Source organism: Artibeus jamaicensis, unplaced genomic scaffold, assembly GCF_021234435.1.
Source record: "Artibeus jamaicensis isolate MK-2021 breed Jamaican fruit bat unplaced genomic scaffold, CSHL_Jam_final contig_851, whole genome shotgun sequence".
NCBI lineage: Eukaryota > Metazoa > Chordata > Mammalia > Chiroptera > Phyllostomidae > Artibeus > Artibeus jamaicensis.
In genome coordinates, this window is record NW_026521986.1 from 18,357,284 (window position 1) to 18,381,127 (window position 23,844).

General features: G+C 38.1%; 1 protein-coding gene across 11 annotated transcripts in view; it reads right to left on the bottom strand.

Moving 5' to 3' along the window:
- Positions 1-1,464: 1,464 nt before the first annotated feature.
- CEP128 (centrosomal protein 128) overlaps positions 1,465-23,844 on the bottom strand; it is a 355,354-nt gene continuing 332,974 nt past the window's right edge. For all 11 annotated transcript variants that reach the window (XM_053673395.1, XM_053673403.1, XM_053673396.1 and 8 more), the window contains 3 exons: positions 21,570-21,683; positions 9,211-9,322; positions 1,465-1,769 (listed from right to left, as the gene is read on the bottom strand). In XM_053673395.1, coding sequence (XP_053529370.1) covers positions 1,642-1,769; positions 9,211-9,322; positions 21,570-21,683 — 354 coding nt within the window. In that variant the 3' untranslated portion in view covers positions 1,465-1,641. The remainder of the gene's footprint in view (positions 1,770-9,210; positions 9,323-21,569; positions 21,684-23,844) is intronic.

Consider the following 23,844-nt stretch of genomic DNA (forward strand, 5'->3'; position numbering starts at 1 on the left):
CCAAGGAGACGACATATTGTGATACTGGTCAAAACAGCAATGACAATACTGACACAATTTCTTAACAGCCCACATATTACCAGAGGGTGACAGAGGTCATGTGCTGCCCCAGGGTGTGAGCTGCTCCTTCAGAAAAAGACTGTTCTTGCTAAACCCCACAGTGCTCATAAGCACATTAACAGCCTGAAGTCCTGAGATTAGACAAAACCAAACCAAACCTCTTTAATGTTCTGTAATCCAGAATTTTGCCAGCTACCCTGGGCACATCACCCCTTTTCCACATAATTCCTCATGCCAAACTAAATTTGGAACATGAACACCTTCTTTTATGTCTTTTTTTCCTTCCTAGCACAATGACTGGCCTCTAGTAAGAACTCAATAAAAGGTTTAGGGAATGAATAAATGATAACACACATGACTATACTCTCAGAGGTTATGTAGTTTGCATTACGTAATTTGGGGGCATAAAACAGCTTCATCTTCTGTGGTAACTGTAGCATTTATGTTCATGGAATGAGAGTGTCACGTCTTCTGCACATTCAAACATTCTAAGTTAGGAAGACATATCTTGAGTGGCAATGGAAACCTCTTATGACAGATGAGAAATCTGACAAGTACAACATGTGATGCACATTAAGAAGGTATTGCTTTATTGTCCTTGCCTCTGTGCAGAATTTTTCCACCATGACCCAGTGACGACTTAGTGCCTGGGTGTTTACCATTATTTAGCACTGAATAGAAATCCTTCTCCACTGGTACATCAGCGTGTAATGAAGATAAGTTCCTAAAGACACCTTGATGTTGGAAAAGCTCAGATGCTGAAAGGGGATAGATATTACCGAATGATATGAGGAGTCCTGCAGAGCAATCTCATGGACACAGGAGTCTGGTAACTATGATTTTGGTCAGAGGAAACCAAAGATGGTCCAGGACATAACTGAAGTGATCACAATGGGATATTTGGCCACAAAAAGACAAATAAATAAATTGTGCAATGAATTCTCTACAGTGCTCTATAATTCAGATAGCATTGTAAATTAAATTCTTTATTGCTATTTAACATGGGTGATTGGAAATAATGTTGAGATACTGCGTATAATAATAGACTGCTGAGATGATGAATTTAACAATCCTGAGCATTTATAAAGTGAGCTAATATTATATTTGCATATTTCCATGGCATGTTATAACACATGATAATTTATTAGGAAGAAAGCACTTTTAAAAAAATCAATTGTATATAAATACTCCCTGAATCTAAAGTGCTGGCAAATTCTGCCTCAAGGGGAATTCATTTTCCTCCTTTTTAGCCAGCCAGTTTTGAAAGACTTCAATTATAAATCTGAATTTTGGTTGGAAAGATGTGACTGACCACACCTGAAAAACAAAATGCAAAGTGAAAATCTCACTTTCTCTGCTGGTGTACGTTGCCAATAAGTTAGTTGTAAGCCATTCACGAGCTGGTATTATTTGGATGAGTTTAATTTATCTTTCACGAGGACCAACCATATTGGTATCTTAGTTGATGTTTGGCAATGCTGAAGAGCGCAAACTTCAGACGTGTCTGCTTGATAATGTGGGCCAGGGTGCAGCAAGGGTCAGTGTGCTGTTATGTGTAAAACACTCAGGTAAAGCAACCGATTACATTTTGCTCTTTTTGCTTTCGTACTCCTCCCTTTTGGATCGTAGACTTGTTCCATCCATTGGCAATCTTGTCGCATCTTCCTTGATTGAAGGTGAATTGGGAGCAGATAGTCTTGTGGTAAACGCTGGTAAGGTAAAAAAAAAAAAAAAAGAGAGAGAGAGAGGGAGAAAGAGAAATAAACTCAGTTGAACGCAATCCCTGGGCTGAATTACATGAAATCACTGATTTCATCTAGTTTCCTGTAAATTTTACATGGCCTAACAGACCTTCAATGTAGGAATAAATTTAATCAGTTTACTATATTAAAAAAGTTTATGTGATTTAATTTGGGGGAGGTGGATTTGAAGTATCAGAGAGTGGAAGATGTGTGTGGTCAGTACATAATGATATAAAGCACACATAGAATTTTAGAGGGAGAAATCTTAACTCCTTTTTATAGAAAATACTTTGTTACACAAAAGGAAATTGAGTCTTGCTTTGGAATCTTCGTTTGCTTGTTTTCTACCACGTCTTAACATCTCCTGTGAGTTCCAACTATGTGAGATCTTCCTGTGTGATTTCTCATCTCGGACGCCTGCCCATCCCGTGCTTTTCTCCATCTTGGAAAATGACACACTCAGTCACCTAGTTTCTCAGATCTTGGTTCCTTCCTTCCCATGTCCTGCCTGTTCACCCATCCAATCTAGGAGTCAGTTCTGATAGTTATGCCTCCAAACTCACCCGGGTCCTTCTGCTTGACACCATCTCTATCACCATCACCCGGGCCCAAGCCACCATCTTCTCTTTCCCTGTTTCGTCTTGGCCCCTTTCTCCACATCACAGTCAGAGCTAAATCAGATTAGGTCATTCTCCTCCTTATCCACACCTCCCCCCGCCACCTTACCCCAGTGGCATCCCAGCAAACTTAGGATAAAATCCAAACATCTGACTTTAGCTCCATTGGGACCTCCTCTCTCTCTCCTCTTCTCTCTCTCACTCGCTTGCTTGGTGTCCCCTCTCTCTAGATCATGTCCCTTTCTTCACTGGGTCCTTTGTGCTTGTACTGCTCCCTCTTCCAGTTCAGTTTCAACTCAGCTGCTGCAGCTGCTGCTTCTTGCCATTCGGGTCCCACTCAACTCAGTGGTCACCTTCTCAGAAAGACATCTCCAGATCACTAATTTAAAGTAGCAGTCCTGTCCCGGGTTTCTTCTACCATTTTATCCTGATTCCACCAATCACCACGTTAAATTGTTTACTTCTTTACTACCTATTCCCTCCATGAGATAAGGTGACCCTGTTTGTCCAGTTCACTGCTAGAACCCTCCGAGCCAAACAGAGAGCCTCATGAATAACCTCTTAGTAAATGTTGTCTGAACAAACAAATATCTTACAGAATTTTAAAGAGATAGCCCGTTGGGAAATTTTCAGTTGCTTTCTGGAAAGTACCTTGTCAAATTGCAATAATCAGAACTCAATTATATAAAAATCTCTGGCACCTAACTGGTCAGGGAAAATACAGTCACACACAAAAAAATCCCTATCATGTAAAATGAACCTATAAAATGGAGAGACAGAAAGGCTATGCTGTCATGAAATAAAAAAAATCATTCCCCCAAAATAAAATAAAACATTTTTTTTCTTATCAGTACTGTACCATTTTTCCTGCCATAACTCCGTGGCATTTTATTCTACAAGTCTGAGGACAGACTACATGCGAAGTCTCTCTATTCAGAGTCAGCTGGGTGGATCCTGAGTTCAATGCAGAAGTGAAAAGAGTGTGATGTTCTTGTGGAGAAACTGTTTTTCATCCAGGGACTTAAAACTCCCACAACAGGTACCTCATCACACGAACTGAGAATACTTAACTTTTCTTTTCCTTTTATAGCAATCAAAACTGAGGTGAGGAAGTGAAATAGAGTTCTTTTTTAGCAACTTTCATTGATTTGCTTTTCTGAGACTATCAGGTTAAATTAATAGGCATGATTCACTTCCAATGCCTATAATTATCCTCAGATAACATTTTTCCCCTATGAAAAATCAGTCGGGTCTTTTGGGGATCATTTATTTACTACAATAAACATCATTTACAACAGTTTTAGAATTACAGAAGATTTGCAGTCAGTATGTCTTTTTACACCTCAGTTTAGAGGTACCAACTCCACAAGCATCAAGCACGTTAGTCCCAAAGGACACGAGAACTGGAGAAGTCGTCACATCACTACAGACCTCACTCAAGTCTGGTCTTAAGGCCTGTCCTGAAGTGTGTTCCTTTAGCCTAAAAGGAGCTATACATGGGAGACTAGTGGTCAGTCACTACTTATAAAAAGTAAAAATGACAGTTTCAAAAGCTGGCATTATGAGTCTCTCATACTAAGCCCCCACTGTCTACAGACCAAAGGTAATGGAATCCAAGTCTTCTAAAAGAGTGTCCTGAGTCATGGCCATGACTTCTAGCCAGCCAGGATAAATTTGGTAGTAATCATGGCTCGAAATAATGGATTTCTGTGTTCCCATTTCCAATGGTAATATAAACTTATAATTTATACATTTCTCCTCTTCCTCCTGGCAGAAGGAATCTACCTTTTCTTGAATTGACCTGAACTATACAAAGCTGACATAAATTACTACTTAAAACAAACTTTCATTAATGCTGGATCATTTCAGAGACCACAAATTATGCAGTATTTTCCCATTTCCTTTGTTTTTTCCATGGTCAGTGATTCTACGCTTTGCTTTGGTCACAGTTTGACAGGGCACTGAAGTCAGCAGAATGAATGCCTCAGTGTGTGCAGCATAGACAAAAGGGTCTCATCCAGTACAGACCCCAATCGAGAGAAAAGGAGCCCATCTGCAGGCTCATGAACTCATCATGCCTGCCTCAGCCCCTACAGTGGTCCACTCCTCATGTCCCCATCCAGGTCCATCTGCTCCAAACTCCAACCCCTGCCTTTCGTGTTCAGAAGTTAACAACAAAATCAAACACTTGCTAGTCAGACACAAAAGCTGGGACTTTCTTAATAGCATTTTATTTTAATAAAATTCCTCTTTTAGCCTTGGAATATATATATGATAAATATATCAAGTAGCACCAAAGGGCTACATATTGTAGAAAGACTGCAGTCTCTTGCCCCATCCCTCCCAATCCCACAATCCTGCTCCCTACAGTCAACCACAATCAACTCTTTTAGACTTATTTTTCTGTATTTACTTCGATGTTTGTAAATAAAAGAAGCTTATATTGCTATTTTCTGATTTATCATTTTTAGACCTCTCCATACCCACCCATTTCTCCTCACCCCATTTTCCCTATATAGTTACATCTGAACTTCAAGTTATGTCAATAGTGAGTATTTATATTACTAAGACTATGTAAATACAGCTCATGCAAACTGAATAGGTATACTATAAAAATGTTTCTTTTCTTGCTCAATTTCTTCCCTGGAATTATTAATTGACTCATGTTTTATTTTTGTTTTTTTATTTGCTCTTTCTCTATGACCACCCTTAATTGTTTCTAATAGCTCTATGAGATCTGCTGTATTTCTATTAGTAGTTTGTTTCTGAAGTGCTCAACCGAAGCAAATAATCTATCTATTCTTTTCTGTGTTTATTTCTCAAAGACTTTCTGATGGAATCTCTCCTTTCTTCCTTCAATATGACAGAACAGAGGATGAGTGCCTGGATTAAAAGGGCCACCCAGTAAGTAGCTTATAAAGTAAATAAGACAAGACCCACAAGTAGGCATATCATTACAAAATTCAGTGGGGTTAAAAACATCCTAGAAGTTCCTGGGGCTGAGTAAGTAGTTAGTGGTGATGGAGAAGATTACTTCAAAGGAGTGGGAGGAGTCAAACAATAAAGACAAAAAGTTTTCAACAGCAGCATTAGATTTTGAAAAATAATAGTGCAATCACTTCAGAAGTCATTTTCAACCTAAAATTTTATAACCACTCAAAGCTTTCACTAAGAGGAAAAGAAATCCATTTTCAGAAATACAAAGACAAAACATTCACCTCCCTTTCATTTTTTTAAAGATTTCATTTACTTACTTTTAGAGAGAGGGGAAAGGAGGGAAAAGGAGAGGGAGAGAAACATCAATGTGTGGTTGCCTCTCACATGCCCCCCACCAGGGGCCCGGCCTGCAACCCAGGCATGTGCCCTGACTGAAAATCAAACTGGTGGCCCTTTGGTTCACAGGCTGGCACTCAATCCACTGAGTCACAACAGCCAGAGCCCCTTTTGTTGAAACAAGCAGAGAAAGGCCCAGGGTCTGGGATCCATGAGCATCAACACAGGAAGAGGGTGAAGGAAAGTCTCTCTGGAAGACAGCTGTGCAACAGGTCTTGCTGGGTGGGCCTTGAAAACCTGCTCTCTTCTGGCCTTTTTCTGCTTTCTCTGTTCTCTTATCCTAAGACTCTCACTAACCAGGTATAATCTCTGTTGAACTGATTTTCTAAATATTGGGTTGGCCAAAAAGTTCATTTGTTTTTTTTCCCCGTGATGGCTCTAGTAGCACTTAGTTGTCTTTAACTTCATTTGAAACAATTTTGTTAGATTGTACTGTGAGAGATGTCATATCAATGTGCATTTAAAAGAAACTTATCAAAATTGGCGAATTTTTGTGTAGCCATTTTAATATTGAAGAAGAAAGAAAATGCAATATTTTTGGCATAATATGCTTTATTATTTCAAGAAGGCTAAAAATGCGACTGAAATGCAAAGAAAGATTTGTGCAGTGTGTGGAGAAGGTGTTATGACTAATAAAATATATCAAAAGTGGTTTGTGAAGTTTCATGCTGGTGATTTCTCGATGGGCGATGGTCCATGGTCTGGTAGGTAGACCAGTTGAAGTTGACAGTGATAAAATTGAGTTATTAATTGAGAACAATCAATGTTATACCACACGGAAGATAGCCAACATACCCAAAATATCCAAATCAATAGAGTAATTGGAGAAAATGAAAAATGCGTCTTTTATGGAAGAGAATGTAATGGACTTTTTGATCGACTCAATATCTTATCTTTTCTCTCCTATTGCCCCATTCTTTATTTTTTTTGTCTACTTTCTTTGTGATTTTTTCCACTTTGTTTTTCACCTTTCTAGTTTAACATATTTTAAGTTTATGAGACTTCTTATCTTGTGTTCCTTTTTCTTAGCATTCTGCTTTTATTTTTAGTGGATGTAATATTTTCTCTCATACCTATGAGGGTGTTAATGATCCTTTTAAAGACAACTTCACTTCTCTGTATCATAAATTTACTGAAGGCACTGTTTTTCTCTTTGTTGGGGTTGATATCTCTCCTTTGTAATTTTAGAAGTTTAAAAGGAGGTTAAAGAAAAATTACAGGACAATTTCTATAGATAAGCTGACGTCGTTTGTGAATACATCTCCATGTAAAAATAGAAATGTATTCAGGGTGCTCCTAATCCACTTCTAAAATACCACATTATGAAAAATATGTAGAAAATTCCAGTTTTATCAGAAAAGCAAATCAAAATAAATGTAACTTCTATGAATAAGTTTAATTCAATAACATAAAAATGTTAAGAATAAGATGTCTATGATTAAATTTTAGAAGTATCCTGGGAAACATTTAGGTAGGTATGTGAGAAAAATCATAAACTTGTCAAAAATAAGTTTAAAACAAGGCTATGAATTAATGAATTAATTAAATAGTGTATCAATAAAGTAAACTAAGAAGGAGATTTACTTTTGAAGCTATTTTTCTTACAATATAGGAAATAACCATTTTTAATGGTAGTTATGTTCTCAATGATTTTTTTCCTGTTCTTATTTAACTGTGGTCTAGAGGAATGAATGGCTGCCTGTGAGGAATATATGTTTGAGAAACGACCATGGCTGCTCTTGAAATGCTACCGAGTGGAAAGCAGAATACAGTCTCTCTCACTGCCTGTCATAATAGTAAATAAAATTCTAGAAGTCTTGATGTTTTCCCCCTGATGCCTTCTAACCACTTTCTTCCAGGTGCCTTTTTTGGGGAGCCTTAAGAAAGTCAAAACAGCAAAATTCAACATGAGCGGAGCAATGACCGCTGAGCTCATGTCGTGGTGCTGCTGACTTCTGGGTGCTGGAATGCCTTCCTGGCTGGGACAGCAGGTTGGACGGTCCTTTGCCCCTACCCTCCTCCTCCATGTTTACATATATCACACAGACCTGAGAAAATGTTCCGTTTCCTAATACAAAATTTTTTTAAAGGCCTATGTATATTAGACCCTGAGGTACCAAACAAAATCAGCCTGAGATGTGATCCACAAGAATGAGTGGCTGCCTGATTGGAAGAGCAGAGGGTCTATGTGGATATATAAAATCCTTGCTAAAAATGGTTAAGATGGAAAAAAGAAAATGCTTAGCTTTTGGAATAAAATAATCATGATGTAATGAAAACCAAAACATTATCAGAAACTGATAAATATTTATTCAATGAATCCATAAATATAAATCAGCAAAAAATGAGAGATCACTTTTGGATTTGACCTACTTCCTTCTGGTTTATTTTGGTATTTTATTTCACAGCAACCTGGATTTTTTAAAAAAATAAGAGCATTGTCAGATTTAATGTACAAACGCTATGCTCATGGTAAATCAAAGAGCTATGTGATTATTTAAATAACCCACTAAATAACACTTGAGTTCCAATGCTTTGGATAAAAGTGAACTAAAAAAACAAAACACCGACACATATGCTCATTCATCTAATGTTAACTGAGCACTCACTATGTGCCCAGTAGCACTCAGGATGCTGAAGAAACAGCAGTGGACAGAACAGACATTGTACCTATCCTCATGAATTTAACTCTTTGGTGAACAGAGGACTCAGTAAAAATAATAATAATAATAATAAGTCACTCAAACAACAAATAACTCTATAACTATTCTCAGAAGTGTTTTCAAGAAAAATTGTAATGTTTTGTGGACACTCATAACAGAAACCATACTTAAAACTTTAAGTTCCACGGCTTTTTTAAGGGCATTAAACACCAGCTGAAACTTGAAGAATAAGTGGAGCAGAGAAGGGGCGGGAGTGGGTGCTGGGAGGTGGTATCCTGGATCAACAGACTACTCACATCTTGTTGGTGTAGATGACGTTTTATCAACGTTTATACTGTGTTCACAGCATGAAATGTAGCCTGTAATCATGTTAACATCCTTATTCATTGCAAAAGATTATGTATTTCTGAATAGTTCTATGCAAAGATTTTCCACTTTTTGATGATTTGGAGTTTATTATGATATCCTCTAACTTCCTTTGCCCACTCATCCAACAGTTACCAGTGATCTCCACACAAAAATTTTGCTTACTTATTATCTTGGGGGATTTATTTTAAGTTTTCCTGATAAGGGTTAAGGTCTACAAAAAAGGGACCTCATATATACCAGTACTTAATTGAGTAATATTGTAAATGTACTTGGGGGGCATTGTTCGTATGATTCACAATGAAATCCCTTTCAAACACACCACGTGATTATTACTGTCATGTGCTAACTTTACATTTCCATCTTTCCATTAGCTGCATTTCCTTTTTAAATCCAATTTAAAAACCGGTACAGGGCTTAATTACTCACAGTTAAAGTGTGAAAATCGTGGACTAGACAGGAAGTGACTGCGGTCCTGCCAAGAGGATGAGTGATCTAAGCCACGGTGAGCGTGGGAACTGTCGGCGAAGGTCTGGTCGTCCTAACGAAAACAGAACCGTGCAGCATCTCAGTCCACTGATGACAAATGTAAGAATTGAGACTCATTTAAACCTACCAAAAGTGAAATTAAACCTCAGCATACAAGCTAGACTACACCATAATTTAATATAATTATAAACCTTGCAAAAAATAAAATCTGTGCATGTACAAAAAATTTTTTTTAAAGAGAAGGAAATCACCCATAGCCATTAACAGCATGACATATTTCTTACCAGTCTTTATTTCCTTTGGGTAGGATTTGTAAACATTGTCATAAAATTCGGTGTTCCTTTATTTATACTCATAATATAAACACTTCTGAAGTCATTATATTATCCCAATCTTTACTATTTGGGTTACTCATGTACTATCTAGTGGATACACTTACTATCTTTAGCTAGCATAGCATTCTTTACTGAGCATTTAGGTGGTTTCCAATGTTTTACTCCTATAAATAACACTGTGAAAAATATCTTTAAGTATATAACCTTTTCCATATTTAGGACTAGTCCTTGTGACAAATTCTTAGGTGGAAATCTGGGTCAATAAAAACAATTTGATGTTTTAAATATATTGAGCTAGACTGCTTCCCATGATTACATTAATTCTCTTACTCATTCAATAAATATTTAATATATAAACAGAAATGAACACAGAAAAGGTGCCTTTCCTCATGGATTACACGAATGTGTCCTCTTCCCCAAATCTTAGCTAAAAATTAGAATTATAACTTCAAATAATTTTACTAATATGATTAAAATTAGATACTTTAATAAACTTTTTGTGACAGTAAAGTTGCAACTTTTTTCTCTTGAATGTTTTCTAATTATTTACACAATTTATTTTTTTCTTTTACTCATTTATTCATTCATTCAACAGTAATTTCTTGGATACCTACTATGTGCTGGTCAAACAATAAACAAAACATTGAGGTATATGGCCATGAAATCTTCCAGCATGCAGAAAAGAATGGCATTAAACGTATAAAATAAATAACAATAAAGTGAAAAACTCTAAGTGCTATGAGAAGAAGAATAGAAAATAGTGGCAACTAAATTCAGATTTGTGGTCCAGAAGGCCCCTCTGGGAGGTGATATTTAAAGCCATATTTGAACGCTCAGTATAAATGGATAAATCAGCCAGGTGAAAACTTATGGGTGGATGGTGGGAAAGTTGGAAGTAAGGGGAGCAGGAGACAGAGGTCAGGGAATGACGATCCAGACACATGTGAAGGTACTGAGGTCAGAAAGAGTGGTGGGTTTGAAAAGCTGAAGGCGGGAGACTTCCATGGAAGACTGACCTGGGGAAAGAGGTTACAATGAGATACGGAGGTGAAGTTTGGACTTGGGACTTTTATTCTTACATAAATCTGAAAGTTGGGGGTTTTAGGGAGAGGAATGACGTGCTTTGATTTATATTTCTCAAAGATCCCTCTGGTCTCGGTGGAGAATAGCCTGGATGGCAGAAGCGCTGACATGGGAATAGCAGCTAACAGACTGCAATCGAGGGAAAGGGGAGAGGGGAGGGAATTAAAGGGGAAAAAAAAGGGAAGGATTTAGAGGAGCAAGTATAAAGGACACAGGGACAATAACTAAGGGGAGGTGGAAATGGGAGGGAGGTGGGGAGCATGGGGCAGGGTGGGCTGGGATGGGAGAAACTGACAGAAAACTGTACTTGAAAAATAACTAAATAAAATTTAAAAAAAAAACAAAAGAATACTGCTGGAAAGTCTAGGTGAAACAAATGCGGGCCAGGGGCCCAAACGGATTCCTCAAACATGACCACCATGTCCAGCAGATCCTTGTGCAACAGGACAAGCTGCTGATTTAGGTGTTGCTCTCCACACCAAGTACCAAGTTTATATATATTTTTTGTGAGCTTATACTTTATTTATTTTTACTATTCTTCAAGTACAGTGGTCTCCATTTTCTCCCCACCACTTCCCCCTGCCCCTCCTACCCCCACCTCCCACCCTCGATCCTACCCCACTTTGGCTTGGTCCATGGGTCCTTTATACATGTTCCTTGACGATCCTTCCCCTTCTTTCTCCCATTAGCCCCTTCCCCCCTTCCCTCTGGGTATTGTCAGTTTGTTCTTTATTTCAGTGTCTCTGGTTATATTTTGTTTGCTTGTTTGTTTTGTATTACGCAAATGCAAAAGAAAGACCAAAAAGCACATGTTTATATACATTTGTAAAAAGCCCATTTAACTCTGCCCTCATATGGTTTAAGATCATTAATTACCCTTCATGTACTGAAAAGGGAGTTTGAGTCTATTTAAGAAGACCCTGAGGTTTTTAACCAAGTGATTTATGGGGATTTCATAAGCAACCAGAAGTCATCCTCTACAGGACTTTTGGAAAGGAGGGGATATACACTGTGTCCCAGGGACTGTAGAAGGAGCTGGCCCTGGGCAACTGGGGGCAGGGCAGTGGGCCTGGCTATCACCGTTCGGATGTGAAGTGCCAACGGCCAAGGTGGAGCTGGAAGGTGCACAGATGAAAGGAGAGTTACGTTACCAACCAATGCTCGCAATCTCTAATCATGGTTTTTATGTGAAGCATGGAAGAGAAAAGCATAAGAAATGGTGTTCCTGGTAAAAGGTCCTTTAACGATTATGAGCCAAGAAGAGAGAGGAAAACTTAAGGGCACACAAACACACTCACATTTTGCCCACTGACACATGGACTGAGAAAGGCGGTGGGACATGCAGGTGTGAGTTGCAGGAAGCAGACGGGGCAAAGACAGCCACCCAAAGATGTAAAACCCTACTCATTTTCCCCAAAAAGCATGGTTTTAAATTTCTAAAGCAAAATCACCTGGATTGCAAGCACAGGTTATAACTTTTCTGTTCACAGAAAAAGAACTTACAGTTTTAATTATAAAACCAGTTTCTTGACAGATGACAGTTGAAATATGGCATTGATATTTCATTTTTAGCAAATTTGGAAAATACAGACAAAATTTAGAAGAAAGTAAATAATACAACAAATTAAAAATAAACCTGTTATTAGGCTAATTTAAGGGTAAATTTTTTCTAGTACTCATTTATAAATATCTTTATAAATTGAGATCACCATTTGTTGACAATTTTGTTTTTTTCTTTTTTGATATAACATTATATATGGAAATTTTCTGTTATCATTATCATCATTATGGTTAACCATAGTTTTATTTTACTAATCTCCTATTGATGGAAATTTAAGGTTGATTTCACTTTTTTTCTATTATAAACAATCACTTGATAAACATTCTGGTGCATAAAGCCTTGTCTATATTTTAAATTTATTATCTCAGAATGTGTTCCTGGAAGTAGAGTTACCAGGTGGCACATTTTTAGGCTGTTTATTTGTATCCATCTCATCTAAGTTATCAAATTTATCAGCAGAGATGTTCATATGTATTTCCTAATTATCCCTTTAATGTCTGTAGAAATTCTAGTAATATCTTTTCATCCCTTCATTGAAAATTTGTATCTTCTCTCTCTTTTCCTAATCTTGATAGAGCTTTTTAATATTACTGATCTTTTCAAAAATTCTGGTTTTGATTTATTTCCCTATTTTTATAATTTCTATTCCATTGATCTCTGCTCTTTAATATTTTCTTCTTTTTACTTAAATTAGGCTTGATTTGCTCTTAACTTTCTAGTGTCTTTTTTTGTTGTTTTCAAAGACTTTATTTATTTATTTTTAGACAGAGGTCAGGGGGGTAGAAAGACAGGGAGAGAAACAGCAGTGTGTGCTTGTCCCTCACACACGCCCTACCAGGAACCTGACCTGCACCCCAGGCCCGTGTCCTAGACTGGGAATTGAACCAGTGACCCTTTGGTTCGCAGGCCAGCACTCAATCCACTGAGCCACACCAGCCAGGGCAACTTTCTAGTGTCTTCTTAAGGTGGATACTTATATTATCTATTTGAGACTTTTCTTCTTTTGTAATATATAATTTAATGTAATAAATTTCCCTCTGAACGCTATCTGAATCTGATAAGTTTTAATAAACAGCACTTTTATTTTCATAGTATTAAAATATTTTCTAATTTTCTTTATGAGTTCTGCTTTGACCCACCCATGGGTTATTTAGAAGTATGTTATTTAGTTTCTAAATATTTGAGAATTGTCCAGATATCTTTCTGTTATTGATTTCTAGTTTCATTCCATCATGGTTAGACAACATACTTTGTATAATTTCAATCGTCGTAAACTTATTGAGATTTGTTTTATCGCCCAGAATGTAGTCTGTTTTGGAGAATGTTTGATGTGCACTTGAGTGTGTGTGATCAGCTGTTGTTGGGTGGAGTGTCCTATAAATGTCAGGTCAAGCTGGCTGATAGTGTTGGTCAAGTCTTCTATAGTGTTTAGTGATTTTCTGCCTACTGTTCTATTACGTACTGAAAAAGGAATGTTGAAATCTCTAACTGTAATTGTGAATTTATTTATTTTTTTCCTTATAGTTCTATCATTGTTTGCTACATATATTTTGACACTCTATTAACAGGTACATAAAATTTAGAACTGTTGTCTCTTCCCTTTAAAATTGTTGACTTATTCCACCAGTCACATTTTTTTTTACATATAGAAAATGAGGCTTACCTCTGACATATCTTTAAGTTCCAACATTTTATCAGTCTTAAAAAGACTGCCAGAATCCAACATATTACCCTGAAATACAACTAGTGAAATGAAACCTAAATGGATACTCTGAAAGAAAAATATTTCACAATTCTTCAAACAATCAATATACTAGAAGGTGGAAAAAAATACCTTCACATCTTCCAATTATAAAATGTTGTTCAATTTGTGGAATTTCTATAAAAGTAAATTTTACAAGGTGATCATAAGGTGGTTTTTTTGTAGTTCTTACCTACCCTTTAATCAAATACTTAAATATTAAAAAGAAAGTATTTCTTAAAAAGGAAGATTTTTTGCAATTTTAGCAATCCTAACTTTTGCTTTTTACCAATTCTTATATCCTTAGTACAAGGACCTATTTTTATTGCTGTCTTAAGTCTCAACAAGTTAGTTAGCCAGAGTTCTCTGCAAAAACTCCACTGGGTGAGGGACTCGCATTTTCTAATATTTTCCCTGGGTTTCTTCCACGTCTCTTTCATAACCCACATTGTAACTGGTTTCTTAAAAGCTGTTCCAACCTGACTAAAATGTCTTTGCTAAACTGATCTCTAATGATTAATATTTAATGACGCCCACCAAGGACTTTTCTCTCAGGAATATTATAAGTTCAAAGTTTATAAGACAAATGATACATTTAATTTTTTAAGAAAATTTAATTTATCCAACCCTTCCCCTGGAGAGAAGGAAAAAACATTTATGTGTTTCTGAGTCTGTGGCAGAAATGCTTTCCAGAATTTGTCTCCACACTAACAAGATATTGTCCTTCCATCTCTTCTCCATTCTTTTTCCCCAATTCCCCATCAGTGCTTGAAGAAGCTTTACCCTCTTCCTCAGTAAGTTTTATTCCTATTTGAAAGCTAAATCTGGGCAGACAGTTTTCTCTGAGCCTGCCCCCCCCATCTGCATCTGCATGGCTGCCTTTTTAGCTTTTAACCTCTGTGAGGGTGAGTGAGGCTTTCACTGTTCTTATCTACCCATCCTATAGCCCACCATTTGGCACAGGGCTATTGGCATTAGGGAACTCAAAATGGTCAGATTCATAGATGTTCACTGTTCATTTCTGAAAGTACAGAAATGAAAGTTTGCTATGGTGAAAGGCGGAAAATAGAAGACTTCCACTCTCACATTCTCGGTTTCTGCATGTAAAAAAATGATGCTGGACCAGGTCCTCTCTCAGTCTTCTTGGCACTAACGTTTTATGATTACACCCTATCTGAGCAGAACCACTAAACAAGCAGTACTTCTAACTATGCAAACTAGCTTTACCACAAGAAATCCAGATGTGTTCGACAATACTATAAACCCAAAGCCACACTCATTCACAGACAGACAGACTCATGAACATACTGTGCTAGATCAGGCCATTGGATAAATTTACCTTTATCCAGTTAATATTTTATTATATAAAATTTAATAATTCTAGCAACTCACTAATGAAAAGGATCCCACTCAGTTTTTTTTTAATTTATTTTTATTTTTTTAAGTCTACTTCAGACACAGCTCTGCATGGCTTTAATCCACACTCAGAAACCACAGCTACTCACAGTGGATACAAATTTGCCATAAACAAGGATGCTCAGAAGAATGTGCCACTGACTTAAAGGCAAAGGCCCAAAGATGTTTTAATGACGGTGCTGCATTGGACTTGGTGCTTATTCTCTTAAAGTAACTATTTTAAAGGAGACATTGTTTACAGGAGTATGTTGTCATATGAATATAAACTAGTAAGACATTTACTTGGTACTTCTTGTGCCTTTAGCATCTAGAATTTTGAACATGAGATGATTAAAAATGGTAACTTTACAGATGAATTTCATCAGAACCTTTCCTTTCTTAATGCTTTTGAGTCAACTAATGGGCAGGATGAAAGCAGGTGGCTTGGGAAGGGAACTGGGTTTGGCGGGGTGGGACTCACGGAGGTTAGAAAATTAATGCGCTCACCTAAGAGCCCATACTGACTCCTGAATAAGCACTTTTGATCCATTGCTATTTTCAGATTTTACAATAAAGGAAAATCCCACTCATCTGGCAACCTTTTGTTTAACTTTTAAAGAGCAAAATGAAATCAATCCGTCAAATGTTATGGCTGGCAAGTTAGCCTTGATCACTTCAAAAGAATAAAAATCTCTTCAGATTTTAGCATGATTTGATTGCCTACCAGGTTCCATATGTGTGAAATTAAATTTTTGTGAGAATTTCAGAAAGCCTAAAGCTGGAAAACAACGTTTAATCACAAATTATCAGGTATGTATTTTCTGTGTATTCTGGAGTCAAAGATCAGCCAGACACTATCTGTCCTCAAAAGCCATACCATCTAATAGAACAGCATTTCCCAAATTTCAGGATTCATCTGCAGTTACACTTACTATCTTCTTTAAGTTAACTTACAGATTAGCTTTGCACCCTAAGTCTCTTCATGAGAGGCTTAAAGAATGGCAAACTGGCTGAGGCTGGGGGAGGCATACAGCTACATGTGCATAGCAGTTTGCATATGATTTCTTATCGCAGCACGGAGGGAGGTGGTTAGAAACGAGGTGATCCGGGTGTTGTGTGGTTCACTCTCCCTTCATCCCCCCACGTTGGCCCTGTTGTTCCCAAGCAATGTTTATAAAGTGACCTGAATAACAGGCGAGTGACATATTTGAATAGTTATTAAAGAAAAACCACCTACAATCTTGACCTGCATCAGGAGTTATGTACACCCTGCGTTAGAAGTTACTACTGTAAAGATTTAAGGTATGTAGAGAAATGGTTGACCTGAGAGAGAAAGTCTAAGAGCCATTAATTGCTCCGAGCAAAGTATAAACAACTGAGGAAGAGACTCAAACAGCTCCCAGGAGCGAAGCGCACTTAATACCAGACACATGCTTGCGCTGAGCAAACATGACCAAGGGCTTTGGCAAACTGCGCTTTCATAAACTGCTGCTGAAAGACACGATCAACACTTCCTCACCCGCCTCATCTCATCCTATAAAACATCTGCTTCTTCAAAAAGAACTTACATACCAACTCTTCAACTAAAAATTGAAAAGCATGCGTCTCCTTGCAGGAGGAGGAAGGATGGGAACAAAACATGCCTTCTGTGATTTTACTAAACCCCCCTGCTAATTAAGAGCATATACTGAGTATGGGTAGGGAGCACAAAGTGCAGGTAGCAAATGGGGACTTCTTAAACAAAACCACACCCCCCGTGAGTTCAGATTAGTGATTCTATGCTATTAGCTGACTTTGGAAACAGCTGGGACAGCGAGGGAAACTGTCCGACAGAAACTCTGTTGGGCCTGATGAAAAGGAGGCCATGGCAAGCTTCTGTTGTTGACGCAAAGACAGAGACAGTGTGTCAGGTCAGCTTTAAATTAAATCCTAAATATAAACTTTTAGATTAGACTTTGTCCAGTTACTCAGTCAGCTTGGAACATTACATTACACTGACCTGCCTGGTGTAAGTCAGTGGGTTGGGCATCGTCCAGCAAGGGAAAGGTTGCTGGTTTGATTCTGGGTCAGAGTATATGCCTGGGTGGCGGGCCAGGTCCCCGAATGGGGCTATGTGAGAGGCAGCCGATGGATGTTTCTCTCCCTCTCTTTCTCCCTCCTTTAGTCTCTCTCTAAAAGTAAATAAATAAAATCTTTAAAAAGAAAGAACAATATTATATTATGCTCTCAGCAACTGTGGACATTGGTCCTGATGAGAAGCCCAATAGGTTTCCAGAAATCTGATAATTTCTGTTCTGCTGATTGCTGTGAGAGCAAATTGCAGGGCGCAGCTCTTGCCTGGGCTGCAGAAGAGCCTGACTTGCTGCCTGGGCTGCAGAAGAGCCTGACTTGCTGCCTGGGCTGCAGAAGAGCCTGACTTCCTGCTTTCCCCTCCTTCCAACAGCAGTGTGGTCGGAGTGGACGTCTCACTGCCTTACTACATGGGCAGCAACGTGAGAAGCCAGTTCCTAACATGGTTCTCCTATTCCAAGAGTTATTTGTCTGTCAATAGTAATACAGTCAGGGTCGTACAGCTGTAATGCTAATAGCCACTCTCTTCCAAAGAGATGGGGATAAAATATTTCCCTGTACCTTGTCATCACAAACTGTTTTAAAAAAGACTTTGGAGCGCCTTTCTTTTCTTTGAACTCCCATTGCGGTCTGTCAGGGTCTCTGCAATAGCATTTATCCCTTTCTCCTTTGCATGACAGTCATTTGTGGGGAGGCTTTGAATTCCTGAGGCTTTGGTCATGACTTTTCCTATTATGCCATTCTCTTTAGCCCTAGCAGAGTGCCTGTGTACAGGGGCTGTGTTCAGTAAACGTTTGTTGAATGCTATATTTAAATAACAACAACAACCATGAATATTCTACAGTTAGAATAGAAGCTCCAAGAAGGCATGGATTCTTGTCTACTTAGTTTAATGATGTGAGTCCCACGCATCTAGTAAGTTCCTGCACATAGCTGCCATTCAATGAATATTTGTCAAATGAGTGGATGAGTGTTTTGATTTTCCCAAGAGCTTAAGCAGTATTTATTTGATTGGTAAATAAGAAAAAAATATTTTATATATGTGCAAAGGAAGAAAGGCTAGATTGGTCCTTTCTCCTTTCTCTGGACAAGGAGTTGGCAAACTTTTTCTAGAGGACCAGAAAATGAATATATTAGACTCTTTAGACCATACAGTTTCTCTTGCAGCTACTCATGTCTACTGTTGAGTGTGAAGGCAGCCATATACATCATGAGAATAAATGAGTGTGGCTGTGTTTCAATAAAACTTTACTTACAAAAGCAGACGGCAGGCAAGATTTGGCCCATGGGTGACAGTTTGCTGACTCCTGCTCTAATTCATAAGGATTAAGACAAATTGATAACTACCCCCTCCTAGAAGACAATACTTTCTGCATCTTTGCACATCCCACATGCCCATCTCTAACAGGTGGCGCAGTGCCTTGCAATTTGGTAGCTGCACAGAACACGTTCGTTGAATTAAACTAAACCCTTCTGTAACTGATTTCCTAGAACCAGTTTTCAGCTGAAGCAATAAAGTCAGTCCTTGCAACGTGCCTTTTCTTTGAACTCTGTCCTTGCAAAACATGTGGGAAGTTAATAGCTGCTGAAATAGTGTCTTATAAAAGTGGGGCATGTTCTCTCTTGATAGAAAGAGTCCCAGTGCCGCTCATTTGAAGAATTTTCTTCAGGATGTCAGTGATTAACCAGAAGTAGCTCTCCTGATTATCCAGAGGCCCAGAAATGATTAACAACTTTCTCTCTGCCCATATGAGCTCATGCTTCCTTTGAAGCTGCCTCTCCTCTCAGTCTTTTTAAATAAATTATTTTCATAAAAAGCATCTAAGTGAATGATCATTGGTGTCTACGACTGGCAACAACGTCCTCCCACATTTCCCTCTCTCATGACTACGAACAATGCAGCATTTGCATGAGTTTTGTTAGATTGCTGTTTCAGGCCAGACACGTGTTCCACATGGCGACAGTCTACATACTCATCACTGGAAAGAATCAGTGTTTTACAGTGTTTAAGTGGTACTAATATAGAACAATGTCGTCACACTAATGTGGCCCTTTCCTATACTTGCACCACCTGTCTGCAAACCATATTTCTCACTGTGCTAAGTGCTGGCCTCACAAACCAGGCCTGATTTCCTCTTCAGTGGCAAATTCAATTTAAGAGAGAACTCCAATGAGATTACTTGCTGAACGTGTTAAACATTTATATGCTGTTATGCAAATTGCACTGATTCATATCAATTTGGGTGCAGCTAGACAACACTGATTTCACCGGAGAGCAAGAAATAATTTTTAAATGCAAATAAAACACTTGAAAAAAGAAATAACTTTTAAAATGTTGTATTTGTGTCTCGACCTTTGTTGAATTAAGAAGAATGTATTGTGTTTACAAGTTTGTGGAGACCACTGACTTTTACATATTAAAAACACAGTTCTATACTTGGTGACTGCTAGAAAAATTAAGGGGTGTAAAAGTCCAAATTTATATTGTAATAACCTACTAGTCAAGGGCATATATTACTGAAGCTAGTAATCAGGTTTTAACTGATTCAACCATTGGATTGCTCTAAAACCTTGCTTTCTTCAATGGTAAAAGAAAAAAAAAAAGATGCCAACCCAACAGGGCTGCAATGAAGATTAAATGAGATAATGTATATAAAGCATGAAACACCTACAAAAAGAGTCATTTCATGTGACTGGCCCAATAATGAGTAGTTATTATTATTAGCTATTGATGTCTAGACCTTGTATTTCTGTTTATAGTCAGCAGCACCATTGTAAACAAATGGTGGAGAGATGGTTGAGTATATGGGAAACTAATGGGAATGCCGGAAGATGATTTAGCAAACTTAAAATTTGCTGTATAAAATAACAAGGCGCCCAGTATAGTCCATAATACCAATCTGTAAAAAACAGAGGTAAAATGGCAGAAGGTCACAGGATTCCCTCTTCACAATGAGGGCATCAATAATATGGCATAATAGTGTTAAGTTCTGGGGGGAATGAGGAAATGGAATGCTCATTTTAAGCATACTGGGGAGGAATATAGAAAGGAACACTGTTTTCATATCCACAGTGTATCCTCTCATATTACATTCAGAGGAGACAGAAGCTTCTTAGCAATAATTATATTTGGCTGTAATAAGTAAACATATACAGTGTAATCAGTATTCATACATACTTAAGTCTGTAAGAATAGAAAAAAGCTCCAAGTGCCTTTAGCTTTTTTTCTCCCTAAATTGACTCAGAGCCTACATTCGAATATAGACGGATTCCCTGTAGGTCAGTGTTCTCAGTGGGGCTCAATTTCCCCTTCCAGGGGCCATGTAGCAGGGTCTGGAGACAGTGTTTGATGCTGCAGCTTGGGATGGGGATGCCACTGGCATCTAGTGAGTGCACTCGAGGGCTGTGGCTACATATCCTACAATGCATGGGGCCGCCTCTACAACAGAGTTCTCTGACCCAAATGTTAATAACGCCAAGGACGAGAAACCCTGCTCTGGCTAATAACTGTTGATAGTTAAACGGTTCCGAAAATCACCCACAGCCCAGGTGGGTCTTGAGGAGAATCTAGGGAATGGTGGACTTTCTGTCAACATGGTCAGATCTTCCCAGTGTCCTATATGCTGTTTCTGCCAGAATGAACCAGCAGCTTGAGTAGCAGTATGGAGTCTGTGTCCTCAGGAAAGACTGATGAGTGACTGTAAATGCCAAGATCATAGTTTACAAAGTACTACACCTACTTTACCTACCAGGGACTTCAGCACTGAGAACAGCTGAACTTCTGCATGAACGACAGCAACCATCCACTTAGCCTTTAACCAACCAGGAGACTAAGGGTTTCTGGGTCCAAGATTTCTTAAGCAACATAAATCCCAAATGACAAAGGACACATCAGGCAACAATAGCATAAAAGTAAAGATTAGTTCCCATGTAGAAACTGAAAACACTATCTTTTGGTTCTGCACTCCCACAAAATGGGAAATCTATTTCATGTATCAGACAGAAACTTTTCTTTTACAAGTACTCTTACATGAACCCTGAAGGAGCTGCTGAAAGGTTGAAGCCACAAACACAAATAGTGCTCAAAGACTGAAGTGTACAGAATGGACCTTACTTTGAAGCTTCTGATTCTGTACTTGGGGTCATCTCGGTGCTGCTGCGGAGACTCTCTGTGAACTCTGTATTTGGAGTATCTCCCATCAATTCTCTCGGATAAACTGTGGGAATCCTGGAAAAACAACAAAGTGTCTAAGCTGCCAGATCAAAGAAAGCTCAGTACTTGAAATTAGAATGCAAAAGTATTGCTATGTAGAAAATAAATAATTACAGAAGTTTAGAGAGATACTTAGGGGAATCAGATGTCCCTAAAAGGATAAAAAGGAAATGGTCACTTTGGATGATCCCACAAAAATAAAACGGGACAACATTGGTTATTTGCATTCTTCTTACAACTAGTCCCTTGCTGATCTGAAATGATCGACACCCTTTAGTTAAGTGGAAAAGGTTTCAAGTAAATTGTCTGAAGATGGTCATTGATGACATCATGCCACCTTTGGATGTGTGTACTCTCCTCATTGATGACATCATGCCACCTTTGGATGTGTGTACTCTCCTCATTGATGACATCACACCACCTTCGGATGTGTGTGCTCTCCTCGTACTTGGCATAAAAAAGGTTACCTTTAAAACTAGAGCCCTTTTTCTTCACTAATTCTTAAATAACATTTTCCTTTTAAAATATCATAGCACACCAATTTTTTAATTTAAGGATATCTCATCTAAAAACATAAAATACTCTGGTAATGGAGAAATTTAAAAAGCAAAAATTCCCAGGGCTGGTGAGTCTCCTTCCCTCCTTCCCTCTCTTCTTTCCTTCATTTCAGGAAAACAGGGTAAAACACAGCAGTCACTACAGCCATTTATTTAGACATTAACATAATGAATTAGAGAGAAATTAGAAAATCAGAATGAGGGCAACTGATTTTCACGTGTAAGAAAAATCACCCATGGCATTTAGTTCCCCAAATAGTCCCAAACTAGAAGTATTAAAATTCCAAAGTTCTCATTTTTCTGTAAGAAAAGCTATAGTGCCTGGGAAGTGAAGAATGAGCTGTCCAAGGCTAGGCAATTTGTGGTGGGTGTTTAAACGTGGGATTGTAGTGCTGAACCACTTGTTTCAAAATGAGGTTAAAAAAGAGAGAGTATGGCACATTTAAAGAACAATCAAGTCAAGACTATATTAATAGGATGTGTTCATATTCACACTTACAGTCACAGACTACAGTGTTATACAAGAGAACCGCTAGTGACTCCAGCATGAAGTAGGAACATATAGATAAAATTATTCAAGCTCCTCATTATATGGATAAAAAATATCCCCTGAGATGTAAGTGATTTTTGTCTGGTGCATGAGCGCAGATGAGAACCTAGTTCTTTGGACCCTTGTTCACAGCACACTGATCTTTAAAAAGTTTTAGAAGTTTGAAAATTATAATCTACAACAATCTACATCTAATGGTCTGAAGGCTTTATGTATTTTTATTTAAGGCTACATCTAACTAAATTTATTAAATGAGCTCCTTTTTAACCACATAGATGGCTTTACAGTTCATGTAGACTGGGTTTCAAGCTAGAGGCAACCGGGCAAAGCAGATGAGCATTGTTGTTAATACCGAGAATTACACCCCAGTTCCAACTAATTTACATAGTCCAAGCTTCAGTGCCCTCAGCTGTAAGATGGGGGACAGGGAGACTCTGAAAAAATGTAATGGGATGTGCATAGTCAGGGCCTGCCACAGAGCAGGGCATAATACTTGCTAACAAACTCCTTTCCATTTTAAAGTGAAAGGTTTCCATTTTTGTCACCAGTATTGGAAAGTACAAGTATGAACTTTGAAAAATATTATCCCCCCAAATTTCACTATCTAGGCATCTTCAGATGTGAGTATATGTATATATAATCTAGACTTGTGTACATTCACTAGCCTATATGATAAAAGTGATTAAAAAACCCTTTGGTAATAGTAGAATACAGAACTTTTACATTGTACTTATGAACATTCTGTTCTATGTGGACCACTGGGGAAAAAGTGAACTGTCATTAAAGATTAAACTTTATATTTTTTTGCTGGTATAACACAGGCATGTGTTTGTCAGTGACACAGGCCACCGGTTTCCAATGCCCTCTCTTGTCGGCCCTTCCTTCATGTATTTGACTTGTGTTCGCTACAAAGAAAAAGGGGGAAAGGACATGGGTGTAACGTACTGCCCGCTGTCCACATTGGGTAATGAGGGCGGGTAGAAACCACATCTTCTCGGACACTGGTTTCATAATACTTGGGTAGGGCTTTAGACTGTGAATACATAATCAAATAGTGAAAAAGTTCCCA